The 12,966-nt window shown below is 39.7% G+C and overlaps 1 protein-coding gene across 6 annotated transcripts in view; it reads left to right on the top strand.

Moving 5' to 3' along the window:
- Window positions 1-12,966, top strand: part of TIAM1 (TIAM Rac1 associated GEF 1) — a 237,403-nt gene that overhangs the window by 122,233 nt on the left and 102,204 nt on the right. For all 6 annotated transcript variants that reach the window (XM_048492825.1, XM_048492826.1, XM_048492822.1 and 3 more), the window contains 2 exons: window positions 2,176-2,350; window positions 9,200-10,173. In XM_048492825.1, the coding sequence (XP_048348782.1) occupies window positions 9,211-10,173 (963 nt within the window). In that variant the 5' untranslated portion in view covers window positions 2,176-2,350; window positions 9,200-9,210. The remainder of the gene's footprint in view (window positions 1-2,175; window positions 2,351-9,199; window positions 10,174-12,966) is intronic.

The raw sequence follows: 12,966 nt of genomic DNA, 5'->3' as shown, positions 1-12,966 counted from the left end.
ATCCCAGGAGCTTGATATTGCTAGCTTCATCAGTGTCTTAGGAAATTGAGTCTTACAAATAACATAATGAAAAAAATATTTAAAATGAAGATCTCACATTTGCTAAATATTGTTTGGACGAGCTGGTTGCATGAGTGGAAAATGGCTTTTCATCAATCTAAAATTTCTCTTTCAAAGTGCCATTTATTAAGCAGTCTTTCCTGTAACCAAATATATTAATTTTTTAAAATGGCTGAATACAGGACGCAGGTGGAGGAAGAAGGAAGGGAAGCATGCCTGTAAGACTTTTGTTTGCTATCATGAATCCAGTCTGGTAAATTGTTGGCAGCTGGCATGATAATGAGTCTATTTCAGTATAAATGAGTTTCATGTTATTAATTTCTGCCAGCTTCTGGGCAACTCATGAACTCCAATTCAGCTCTCAACTGCAGTTGAAGAAAGGAGAGGAGAGTGATAAAGCAGAAGAAAGAAAACTTAAATTAAGCAAAATGTTGGCAACCTTTTCGCATTTGAAGAATTCTACACATGATAAGCAAAACTGAAAACCACAAAGTATACTGGACACTAATTTTGAATTTATTATTTTTCAGCGAATTTTACAACATTCATCAGGACAGTGCTGCTGCTCTGCTCTGGGGTGGTGGGGGAGGGGGCACCACTGGCATTCTTTTCATGGTTATTTCTTATGATGCTTTTTCAGCTTATTTTTTTTTCATTCTCAGAAATGTTAGTTATTCTTGGAACAGCTTTTCCAAACCCAGTGACAAAGAAACTCCACAGCGCATTCCTCTCCTTATATACTCTGCCTACAATATAATATAGAATAGTTTCCTTCATTCCCCCTTCAAGGAGCCTAATAACCTGTCTTAATAGAAAGTTGTCACTCCAAGTGCCACAACACTGAGGGTTTTTTCTCCCTCTCTTTGTTTCTTTACAATATATAATTTGATAGGAGCTGGATTTGCAACTAACTGGTAGGCCTCCCAAAGGTGACATGAGCAGTGTCTTGTCCCCCCTTCCTATCAACCGCCAACCTTTTGGCTAGAAAATAGAGAGTTAAACGAGGTGAGGTAGTAACAACTACTTCACAAACAATTTTACCTCACAATTTTTTTCTTTTTTATATACAGTTGTCACTGTATCCTCCATTGTCTTGATGTTAGTAGACAGTAAGAAAATATATGTTTTTAAATGCTGTGTCTTTCACTGGAAGGGCACAGTCATAATCCCTGCTCTATCTGTTTGTTCCTTGGCCCAGAACTAGTTAGTTTTGCCAGCACATGTGTGCAGCTGCAGATCTTGCCATTTATATTTGGTAGACTTGATTAGTTCGCGTTTCTCTCCCTCCCTCATGGTCTTATCCTATTTTTGATAAACCTTAAGTATCTTAGTGCAGAGATGCGGAATAGGTTTTGCAAGTGCCTAAAAATTTAATCAGCTACTTAAGAATATGAGTAAGTTCTAAGATAATAATATCCATAAAGCAGTGGAATATGTCAGAGCCTGGTTCAGAAACCAGTGTCAAATTTGTTTAACTGTTGTATTTTATGAAATAATTTGTGCAGAACCAGGCTGTATACATATCTATTCTTTAAGTAAGGAAGCATAATGCAGCTCTGCCTATGATCTTAGTTATACATTTTGTTGTGTAATTTCTTTTCACAGAAGCCAGCTAAACCAGTTTCTTCGTTACTGCCCTTTTTAGTTCAGTTTTCATTGTGAACTTTTGTTAATGTAGAAACATTTCCTTTGTGCCTTTTTCTTTGCCCACTGAGCTTGATACAGAGAATATCTGAAAGAATCCATGAAAATGGCATACAAGTGCTTTCCTTTCTAGGGTTCTCTTCTTTTTGCTGCCTCTTTCTTTCTTTACCCCTTTCCACTTGGCTGTCATTTAAATAAAGGATGCAAAGGCAGTTTAACATTTTAGTTCATACCAATATTGTATCTCATATCATGTAAGTCTCTTCTGCAGCAATCATGCTCACTGGAATATTTTCCTGTGAAGAATACATTTATTTTCATTTCATTTCCCACTCCAATGAATACCTACATTTTTAATAATGCAGAGAACTAATTGTGATACAACTAAGTATAGATGTTGTCATGTCTGTGATGAAAGTGAAACTATATATCCATTTTGGCTAATCTTCCCCTCCCCTTTTTCTCAACCAGGTTTTTGGCATATATTCACAGGCTCCCACAAGGCAGTAACGGAGGCTTTGAGTGGCAAGTGGTGACAGATTCTGCAGTTCCAGCAACTGTTCATTTTGATAGCATTTGCATTCTATACATCTCAATTTCTTACTTCTGGAGAAAGTAGTGCTGGGTACCAGTACTGTCTTGCAAGGTATGTCTGTTGAATGTATTTTGTGCAGAACTGAGCTGCCTGGCATGCAGGTTTGGGGAGGAGAAAGTAATGTGTCTTTTGTAAATATATAATGCAAAAGCATTACAACATACATCTACTAACTATTGATGGTAGTCTTCATTCCATCCTTTACAATACATTATCCTTAGAATTGCCTGCAAGGTATTTGAAGTATTTATTTTTCACTGTAATATGGCCAAAGTGGATTACAAAACGAAATTTCTCACTATAGGCTTCTAACTTTTAAAACTGAAAAAAGCTATACTGCTTTGTGAAATGTCAAAGAATAGAGTTTATTTTGAAATTTTAATATATTTTAATCACAGAAAAAGCAAATCAGAGCAGTGAAGTATCTATAGTTTTTCACTTTGTCACATTCAAGAGACAGACAATTATATTTCAGCAGACTCATTTTCTGATGCCCAGCTCTTCCTGTGTTCTGCAAAGCAGAATTAAAACATCCTGAAGATGTATTAAAAAGATCAATTTGGCTTTTTGTGTTCACTTCATGGACAAAACAAGCATTGGCAGCCAAAACAATTCTCTTTCCCCCCCTGTTGACCAAAAGAGCTCTTGTCAGTTTCATAGTTACACCCGCCATGTTCTCCCACTTGTGATTCTCTGTCCTGCCAGCCATTTGGTGAAGGTTTGCGATGGAGGTTTCGTCTGCTTACAGCTCATCCACATGCGATTTCACTGTTAAAAGTACATTACTAAAGATTGTTTTGCCTAGCAGTCCTACGCATGTGCCATTTTTCTTCTTTTGTAGAGATATGTCTATGAAGCTATGTCAACTCAAATATGCACATATTGCAGATTCTTGTGTTGTGTTGTCATAGCATTGCAGACATCTCCCTCAAAAGACACAGGATCACCAGGCAAAACAAACTTTATTCATGTACTTTTTGCAGTGAAATCACGTCCAGATGAGTTGCAAGCAGAGGAAACCTCCATCACAAACCTTCTCCAAATGGCAGAGGGGCCAAAGGGCCAAAAATTGTAGGCAACTACAGCGAAAATAAAAGTAAGAGCTGGGAGGTGGGAGAAATAAAGCATATCCTACCTGCTTTTCTTTGCACAGGCAAGCAGGAGATGTCTTTAACCTATCTTCAGGAAAAAAAGATTGCTAATTTAGCAATTAAATATGCTAATTGCTATAGCAACCTCTTCTCCAAAACACTGCAAACCTTTTCCCCACAACACTGTTTATAGTGTCCTCAAGATATTATATTTCTGCTGTGCGGAAAATACCAAAGTAGATTTGGGGCTAACAGAAGGGCTACAGGGTTAAATTCTGCCCTACCTTCAGTATGCCCCAGCTTCAGACACGCCCCTGATGTTGCTTGTTCCTCAAATGAACTCCAGTATCAGAAGATAGCCTGGCTGGGAGGAAGGTATCTAAGGGGAAAGGGGGTAGGGGAGATTAGGATAGGTACAGGTTCTAATAAGTGGGTCTGTTGCTATCATGTGTCATATGAGTCAGACAGAAAATCTATTTCAGTGGACAGCTGTTTTGCTTTTGGAAACAAAGGCCATGCTGTTGGTTTGCTCTTGCCTCCAATTTTCAGTCTTGAAACTTCACTTCCAGCTGAAAATATAGATCTGATGATAACAGCCTCCCACCAGAATCTAATTTTAAAATTTGCCATCTGTTGTCTTGCAAGGTGCTTCATATTTAATGCTAAAGTTAATGAAGTTCATGCAGCCTAAAACTTTGAGGGCTGAATTAGTTTTAATTTGTCATAAGAAAGGGAAAAAAGCATTCTGGGAGGAAGAAATTCTCAGTTGATGAGGGGAAAGGTTAGAAAAACTGGCATTTTTTGCCTATGGAAATCTTTGGGTTAATCTACAGCAAGATGGGCGATCTAAATATCTGATAGTATTGCAGCTAAGAATATGAACAGTAAACCAGGAAGACCTAGGTTCAATTTTCAAAGTATTGACCATAGTAAAAGCATGCTGAAACTCATCAGGTTTAAGGGGACTTCACTCTCTGTTCCACTATGGCCATTATATTTCCTAGTTAGTTGACTTTGAAATGAACAATGTAATAGGTGCTATCTTTTAATAAAATTATTGCTGTCTTCAACTCATTTTTTCAGTGGTATGACAGTTTTAAAAGTAGCAGAGAGCCAGCAGTCCTTTACAGGACATTGATACCTTTTCTTTGATTGAAGCAATATGCAATAGTAATTGCATGTCTAGTATGTCCATTTTCAATTAATTTTATATTTATTATTGCTATTATAATTAATATTTATATACTATTTTGTGCAACTCACAATATCCAGTTGTATTCTAGAATATCCTAGAGTTCTTCTGATATTTCCATACATTTTCTGTTTCTTTAATTAAGTGAGGTGAAAAATGTGTATGGCCGTTTCCGCACGGCCTCCCTGTCGCCTCCACGCCGGCGAGAATTCCGCCGGCGTGGAGGTGAAGGCCGTTCGCATGCACGCATGCGAGCGGCCGCAGCAGAGGCCGGCAAACGGCAGGCGGCTCCGCATGGAGCCGCCTCTTCTCCCTGGCCCGTCCCACTCACCTTGACCCGTCGTCGCCTGCTGGCCGTCAAAGCCCCGCCCACGCTGCCCTCCGACCTCCAGGGGTCGGAGGACAGCGTGGGCGGGCTTCAACGGCCAGCAGGCGATGACGGGACAAGGTGAGTGGGACGGGCCAAGCAAATTTCGCGTGTTCCCGGCGGCGCGGTTCGCACCGCTACCGCTGGGAAGACGCTTTCAACAACAACCCTTTAAAGGGTTGTTGTTTAGAAGCGACCTGACGCCGCCCTGGAAGCTGTCAGGTCGGCGCTGCTGCGTTGCAGCAGCGCCGCCTGTGCAAACGGCGGCCTGGGGGCGGCGTTTTTACCGCCCCCAGGCCGTCGTTTTTGGCCCATGCAGAAAGGGCCTTTGTTAAGGGGAAAAAAAGTCTGGAAAAATTGGAGCAAAACTGTTTTTCCCCTTCTCAGGAATCCCCCAAGAGCTTTATGATGGAGAAACTGGGAAATTTGGGAAGCACAGGAAAAAAACTTTCCTATGAAATACTTTATATTTTATAATGAGTGAAATACTTCTTAAGCCAAAGTTTTTCCACTCAAAAGTCTGAAGGTTTGTTCATTTATTTTAACTGGGAAAATTTGAAATTATCTTGGGGAGCACTGAAAAAAACTCCTATATACTGTTGCTCATTTCAAGTGAGAAAACAGGATTTCACTCTTTCTACATTTATAGCATGTGAAAATCTGAGAACTTTCTCAAAAGTTCAGTTTCTTCATTGCATGAAGGTGTATGTTGATAGTCCAAACTATTGTGACTGCATGAGAGTCCAAATATGTACTTTCTTTGGTTTACTATAGAATTTGTTTTCTGCTTTTGTTTTTTTCCTGTTAGATGGCAAAAATTAAGATTCTTATGCTATGGTAGAATTGGGTGCATCAGTTTGCAATTCTTTGTCAAGTACTTTTAAATTTCATGAATGTGTTAAATAGTAACGTTTTATATGTTAACTTAGTTATAAATTATATATTTTTTGTTGTTAAATCAGTAAAATAAGTTTAGGTTTTACAACATTAAGTATTGCATGCATTTCAGTTTTCCCAAGAGTAAAAGGGCAAAAAATCCCCCCCCCCCCCCCAACCTCCGTGGCTTCAAAATTTCTGGAACTTTCACATTGGTGATTAGAAATAATTTTTTCTTGGATAATGTGTAGAGTCTGAAAGAGTGAGTATTGCCTTTCAGTTTTTTAATAGTGTGCTCAGATAAAAACCCAAGTTTGCATCCACTGGAATATATGAGGAATGGCCTCCTTATATAAAAATACTACCTACATGATTCCTATTCTCTCCTATTGCTTCCCATTAAGCATCTCTGTTTGGATTCTTAGCAATAGCTAGTGTTGAGAAAAGCTGTCAAACTTTGTGGAAGCAGAAGCATTACTCCTAAGAAGAGCAAGATTTTAAAGCTGTTTTTAGGGTTTTTTTTTCTAGAGATAGATTGCTTTTAGGTTAATTTTGCAGAAAGGGAAAAGCTTTCTAAATTTTGTATGATCTTGTCCATTATTTATGTTTTTATAGGGTTCACAGCATTTGCTGAACTGGCAAATTGCATCCAGTTGCTTTAAGCATTGGGCAAGTAACTGCATGTCCTGGGAATGATTTTTTAATATCAAAGCATGCTAAAATTAGTAGCTTCTCAGTAGTTATGAGTTCACGCTCAGTTGTGCTTTTCCAACTGACACAAAACAGCAATCTTATGTTCTTGAAATGAAGATTCGATTGCTTTAGTGAAAAACCTTTTGTTGTTAGTTCCCATATTTTATTGTTGTAAATGCCTCTGTACCATTCCTAAACCAAGAGAGAAAACAACCCAAGTCTCAACTAGTAAGAGCACATAATCCAGATCACTTGCTTAGTTCTGTATATACAGTTCTAACTGTCCTGTTGTACTTGAACTTCATGTGGTCAGAGAGTGGTAAAAGGGTAGATTTTCTCTTAAATTTCTGTATATTTTAAATAAAGTGTAAAGGGGGCTAAGAATGTGAGAACTGCTCTAGAGCTCAACTGATAATTCTTCGTGGAAAATCATATTGAGCCTAACTATATAGTTAGGGCATATTATTAGTCAGTTCTTGACATATCCTTTTTACAATTGTAGAAAATATTTGTGTGTTTTCAGAAAGGGTTTTTCTTCTTCTTTTGCTTTCCCCAGTGTCTGTGTAATAAATTAATTCTGCACCATGGAATTCCAAATGCCATCCTAAGAAAAGGTGAACTCTACAACTTTCATAGATTGTGATTTAAGCAAATTAGCATGAATAATTTTGTATACATTAGTCTGCAAGTTTTACTATTTTGTCTGACCAGTTTTATAATATAGCGAGGTCGCTCCCTGCTCTCTGAATGCACTGTCAGCTCTCAGTCTTTCACATGACAGCAAATCACATGCGGGTGTGTCATTCTCTCCCTTTCCATTCCTTTGTCTGCTCAGTAATAGAAATATATACTTGGATATATCCAGTCATATATATGAAAAATACCCTAAGATTTTTGGGAATGCTGGTATCTACATCCCACATATTTGTGAAGTGTTTGGGGAATATCTGGGGCTGGAATTTTAAAGATCCTCAGGCTGCCCCCCCACTCCCACCCAACAGATTTCTTAGGTAGTGGAAGGGAGGAGGGAGTCATTGCTCCTGGCTTGGGGAAGGTTGGCCCCTGTTCATAATTTCAGGTTATTCAAAATCGGGTGATCCTTACATACTATTTTCTTATTTTTGGAGTTATTTGGCTATTTTGGATGACTAGATGGGCTATTCATTGACTATTTATGCTGGTATGCTCTCATCAAAATTTTTTCCCAGTGAAGAGAACTGTAAAAAGACATTTTTAACGAACTTGGACAATTGAATGTCAGTATTTACTGCTAAATATGTCTTATAGATGGATTTAAAAGGGGATCTCTTAATGGCAATTGGGAATGAAGAGTAAGTATACTATCCTAAACAGTTATATGCCTTAAAGTCAAGGAAGGTGTAACTTTGCTTAGGATTGCATTGTAAATGCTCTGAGATTGTATATCTCTTAATACATTTTATTATTGAATGGTCAAATAGTAAGGGAGTGCTGTTACCCTGTTTAGAGTCTGTGCCTGGTTTAGGCTTGGCTTGCCCCTGGCACCACTAGGGCTGTGGGAGACAGAGATGGAAGTGCACCAGGCCAGTGCTTACCTGGGACTGGGAAACTTGCCTTTGCTGCAGCTGCTTCTGACAGAGCCAGAGCTGAGAGAGTAGAGCTAGCGGCTTCTATAGCATGTACCAGAGGTAGGAGGGAGCGACAGAGCTTTTAGCGCCTCGGAGCCCAGGGCAGGAAGGAGAGCTCTGGCTTGGCTCTCCTCCCTGCCCTGGGCTCCCGGGGCAGGGAGGAGACTTCCCGAGCCGGGAAGCACTGGGGGGGGTGGAGGTGGGAGGCTCGGTGGGTGGCCCAGCTGCATGCGGGCCAAGCTGCAGCCACTGCCTTCCCTTGCCTCCCCCTGGCCCCAATATCAAAAAGGGGGTACAGCAGCCAGATAACTGGGCAGTGATGGGGGGGCCACGATGGGGGAGCGAACTCATAGCAGAATAATTAGAATTCCATCACTGGCATATACCCTTGATGAGACCAATAATGTCATTGGCCAGTGGGGGCCTAAGGACTGCAGTGCCAGTGGAAAGCAGGCACGATATTCCCTGTTGTTGTTTGGGAACCATGTGATAGGGCTAGATGAGGAAGCTGGGTTGGCATATATCTTTCTTATCTTTTTTTGTCTTTCTTTTCTCAGAAAGAAATTAAAATTATTTGAACAAAGTTATTTTAATTATTTACCTCAATAACACAATTTATCAAATGTTGCATATACTGGTTAAAACTCTGTGATGATAACTGGGCTTTTCTCGGCAATCTATATGGCTTTAACATGTATTGATTTTAACTAACTTTGTTCTTGAATTATGCTCAGTGGAGATGACCTATAAATAATCATGCATGTGAATATTCAGGGACAACATTTCTTGTTAAACAATTTCATCCCTTATATGACTTATATGTAAAAAATCAGTCTGTAACACTGTGAACATACATAGACGCCATTCAACTCTAAGGCTGGCTATATTAATTCAGTCTGATTTCTGGGTTGATATGTGAGACAAGATGACGGTATGTAGATTGGTTATAACACGGTACTACTGTGGCAACAACCTTCTTTGTCAGCGGCTTCAAATATGTAGATATGAAAAACTATAGAAGAGCTGTAGTTTGTAGAAATTGTATTTCTAACACAGGGTTTCTTATTATTGCAGTCATTAAAACCATGGGCAATGCAGAGAGTCAAAATGTAGAACATCAATTCTATGGAGAGAAGCATGCCAGCCTTGGAAGAAAACACACATCACGCTCACTTCGCCTTTCAAACAAAGCATCTCGACGGACCAGGCATGCTTCTTCAGGAAAAATTATTCATAGGAACTCAGAAGTAAGCACAAGATCTAGTAGTACTCCCAGTATCCCTCAGTCATTAGCTGAAAATGGCCTGGAGCCTTTTACCCAAGAAGGCAATTTGGAGGATTTTGGAAGCCCAATCTGGGTAGACAGAGTGGACATGGGTTTAAGGCCAGTTTCTTACCATACAGATTCGTCGGTCACTCACAGCATGGATAGTAGTACAGTTCACATGGCAGCATCCATACAGAGTATGCCTAATTCAGAAGAAGGCAGACTTTATGCCGATGGATATTTGGCTGAAGGAAGTAATAGGCAACATTCATACTCAACAAATGGGACCACTTTTTTGGAGCCTATGAGCTTCAAGAAAAAACGTTCAAAATCTGCAGATATCTGGCGGGAGGACAGCTTGGAATTTTCTCTTTCTGATCTCAGTCAAGAACACTTAACAAGCAATGAAGAAATCTTATGTTCTGCTGAGGAAAAGGATGGTGAAGAAAATCGAGGAAGAGAGGCAAACAATAGTCATCAGCAGTTGGGCACTTGCCAGCGTGCCAATTCCATGAGTGATTTGTATTCTCCCAAAAACACAGCTGCTACAACAAATGGTGGCCCACGAAATACTCCAGGAGGGTACTGTCGGAATTTAGTGTCTCATATTCCAGATATTGGGAACCACAAAACATCACCTACCACAATGGAGAATGTTTCTTCGTACAGTAATTATAACACACTCCCCTGCAGGAAATCTCATTGTCTGTCTGAAGGTATCACTCACCAAAAAATGAACCATAGCAACAGTATGCATGGCAGAAGAGCAAAGACAACCCAGGTAAAGAACCACATTCTATTTCAAACATCTAAAGCACTGCCGAATTTACTAATATGTTACAAATTTGCTGTTCTTTTTTGAGAAGAGCCTTTTTAATTTTGGTGGCTTTAGATTAGCTCTTGTTTATCTTCAAATCCTTTCATTCCAATAAAATGACAATTCAAGCACAGACAGAACTAACAGTGCAATCTGGGGGCGGGGGCAGAGAGGAACTGCTCAGGGGGCGGTGTGATCCCAGCACCAGTGTAAATGCCACTTGTGCTGGCATAAGGGGCATTTACGCCAGTGAAGTGGTACTTGTTCTGGTGTTGGAGAGTCATGCAGCAATCTGTTGCCCAGGTGCCAACATTCGTCAGGCACAGGAGCCGGTGCTGGCACCAAAGAGTGTTCTCAGATGTGGTGTCAGCTTCCTGAGCCCTTTCAGTCCAGGAATGCCCCCAGTTATAATTATTTGATTTAATACCCTGTTCTCTCCAGACTTACACTGGCAAAAGCAGTGGAATAGCCCATTGAGCTGCATAAACCACTTTGATAGGGGAAGGACAGTGTTGTTTTCAGCTTGTTGTTTGCATAGCACAATCTTCTTTGGAGGTGGCATGCCTGTGCTGACCCAGCGGCAGTGCAGCTACCCTCTCCGAGATTGCTCTGCTTGACATTTTGGATGCTGTTAATTCCTAAGACCGTGGGAATTAGGTTCTCTGTATCTTTTCTAAGAACAGTAGCAATATTCTTACAATATAGCTGTGATAATGGATCCTATCCTTTCCCTTAACTACTAGGGAAAGATGGAACCACTCAGGTTTCTTGACAGAAAAAAACCCTTCCCATAAAATAGACAGTAAAAATTAACACCATGATGCAATCATCATCCTAATTATCATGAATAGTAATGAATCTTCCATGACACTAACCTGCCAATGCAGAGAATATATTATTATTTTCTCCAGTCAGAAAGAAAATGAGGGCATCAGAGATAAAGTATTCTGAAAAAGTGGTGTGGCCAACAATCCCTGCTGCCCTGTTTCTGTCCTCCATGCATTCTTCTCCACCTTGTTTTCTTCATACTCCTTTCCCTTGTCAGTTCTTCCTGTCTACAACTGCAGTAGTAAGATGGAGTTCTGGTCCTAAATTTGTGTTTTCTTGGCTGTAAGACAGACACTGAAACTTCGCAGGATGCTGCCTCTTAGATGTGTGCTTCTTTTGGTCTGCTAATGGTCCGGTTTAAATGACACAGAGAAAAAATACACATATTTTGAAGTTGGAAACTGTATCTATTGTACCATTTTCAGACAAAGTCACCATGCCCTACTCAACTGGGTGGGAAGTACTACCCCTTTCCCTATTATAACTCAGACCCAAATTGACCTTGTGTTTCCAAAATGCTATCTGTGTGAATATTGGCCCTTGAGCTACATTCTTACTTAGGCACTATAACTTATGGTAGTAGTGGGTATAATTTTTCACTTCCTGCATCTGAGTTGCTATGCATGTCATGCTATTCGATGCTGCGCTTCATACAATCATAAATGGGGAATGAACTAGAACAAAAATTAAACTAATGCTGTATTCATGAAATACTTAACACACAGCTGCTTCTGAACTATATTTGCAATTAATAAAATTGTTTAGCTTTTGTCTTGAAGGAGTCATGCTGAAACTGCTCCATAAGGCAAGCTATAATGTTCCTTGGTATTCTCTATTTGTCCTGTTTGAAGAAATGTAGCCAGCAGAATGAAATTGAACAATCCAAGCAAAACTCTGAACAAATAGGTCGAGACTAGCACTAGATAGCATGCTTCAGTGACCCCTCTGATTTTATTATATGTTCCATTTTAGTACGTCTGTAGCAGAGGATGCAGGCTATATCTTATGACCCAGAAAAAGAAAAGCATTTTGTACGGGGATGGGATAAAGAAGCAGTCAACCAGCAGAATTGCATTCTGGATCCTGAACATTTTGGCAGAGCATTGCTCTTAAGCACAGTTTGGTTGGACACTGAGCCAGTTAGCTGTGCAGCATCTTGTAAGCGTAGGTGCTGTTGGGATCAATTAGCATAACGCATTAGTGACAGGTGCTTGCTGGATGGAGAGAAGCCAAAATGAGCATCATCAGTTGGTATTAACTTGTAGGAAGTAATTGGAGGCGGGTTTCTGGATTAGCTGACTGTGTCTGATCTGTGAAGATGTGCTGCTGCTAAATATTTTAAAAATGACATTGTAAAACAGATGCTGCTGTTCCCCCACAGTTGCAGCACTCTCTCTTTTTAAAATCATTGTGGATTTTTTTTTTTGGACACTTATGTAGCATCAGTAGAAAAGCTCTTCACCATTCTGGTAAAATATCAAGGCTGTTTTGGTTCTTGGTTCCCCCCTTCCCCATTGTTTCTTAGTTTCCCATTATTATTCCATTATACCAAGCCTTTCCAAGTATTACTGAAGTAAAATAAGTTAAAAAAATATGTAAGTTTAAAAAAATAAATAAAAATAAATAAATAAAAAATCAGTAGAGGTGCATTGCTAGTAGCAATGAGGAAGTAAAAAATAAAAAGGAAGTAGCTAATAAAGAGGAAGTAAACAAATAAAAGATAGTTTAAAATGTTGGCCTTACTCCAGAACCATGTTCTTTAGATCCACAGTTGTTTACCTCCTTGCTGCTAGGCATGACAGAAAGTAAGATGATATGTCCAGATTTGAAACAAAAGTGTCCCAGCTAATGCACTGCATGAAAGAATCATGCTTCAGAACAAGAATCAGAACAGATCCTGGAGATCTTTGTTATGAACTCAAATTGAAA

Source organism: Sphaerodactylus townsendi, linkage group LG04 (assembly GCF_021028975.2).
Source record: "Sphaerodactylus townsendi isolate TG3544 linkage group LG04, MPM_Stown_v2.3, whole genome shotgun sequence".
In the NCBI taxonomy this organism is placed as follows: Eukaryota; Metazoa; Chordata; class Lepidosauria; order Squamata; family Sphaerodactylidae; genus Sphaerodactylus; species Sphaerodactylus townsendi.
Note: the sequence above shows the minus strand (reverse complement) of the source record. Positions and strands in the feature narration are given on the sequence as shown.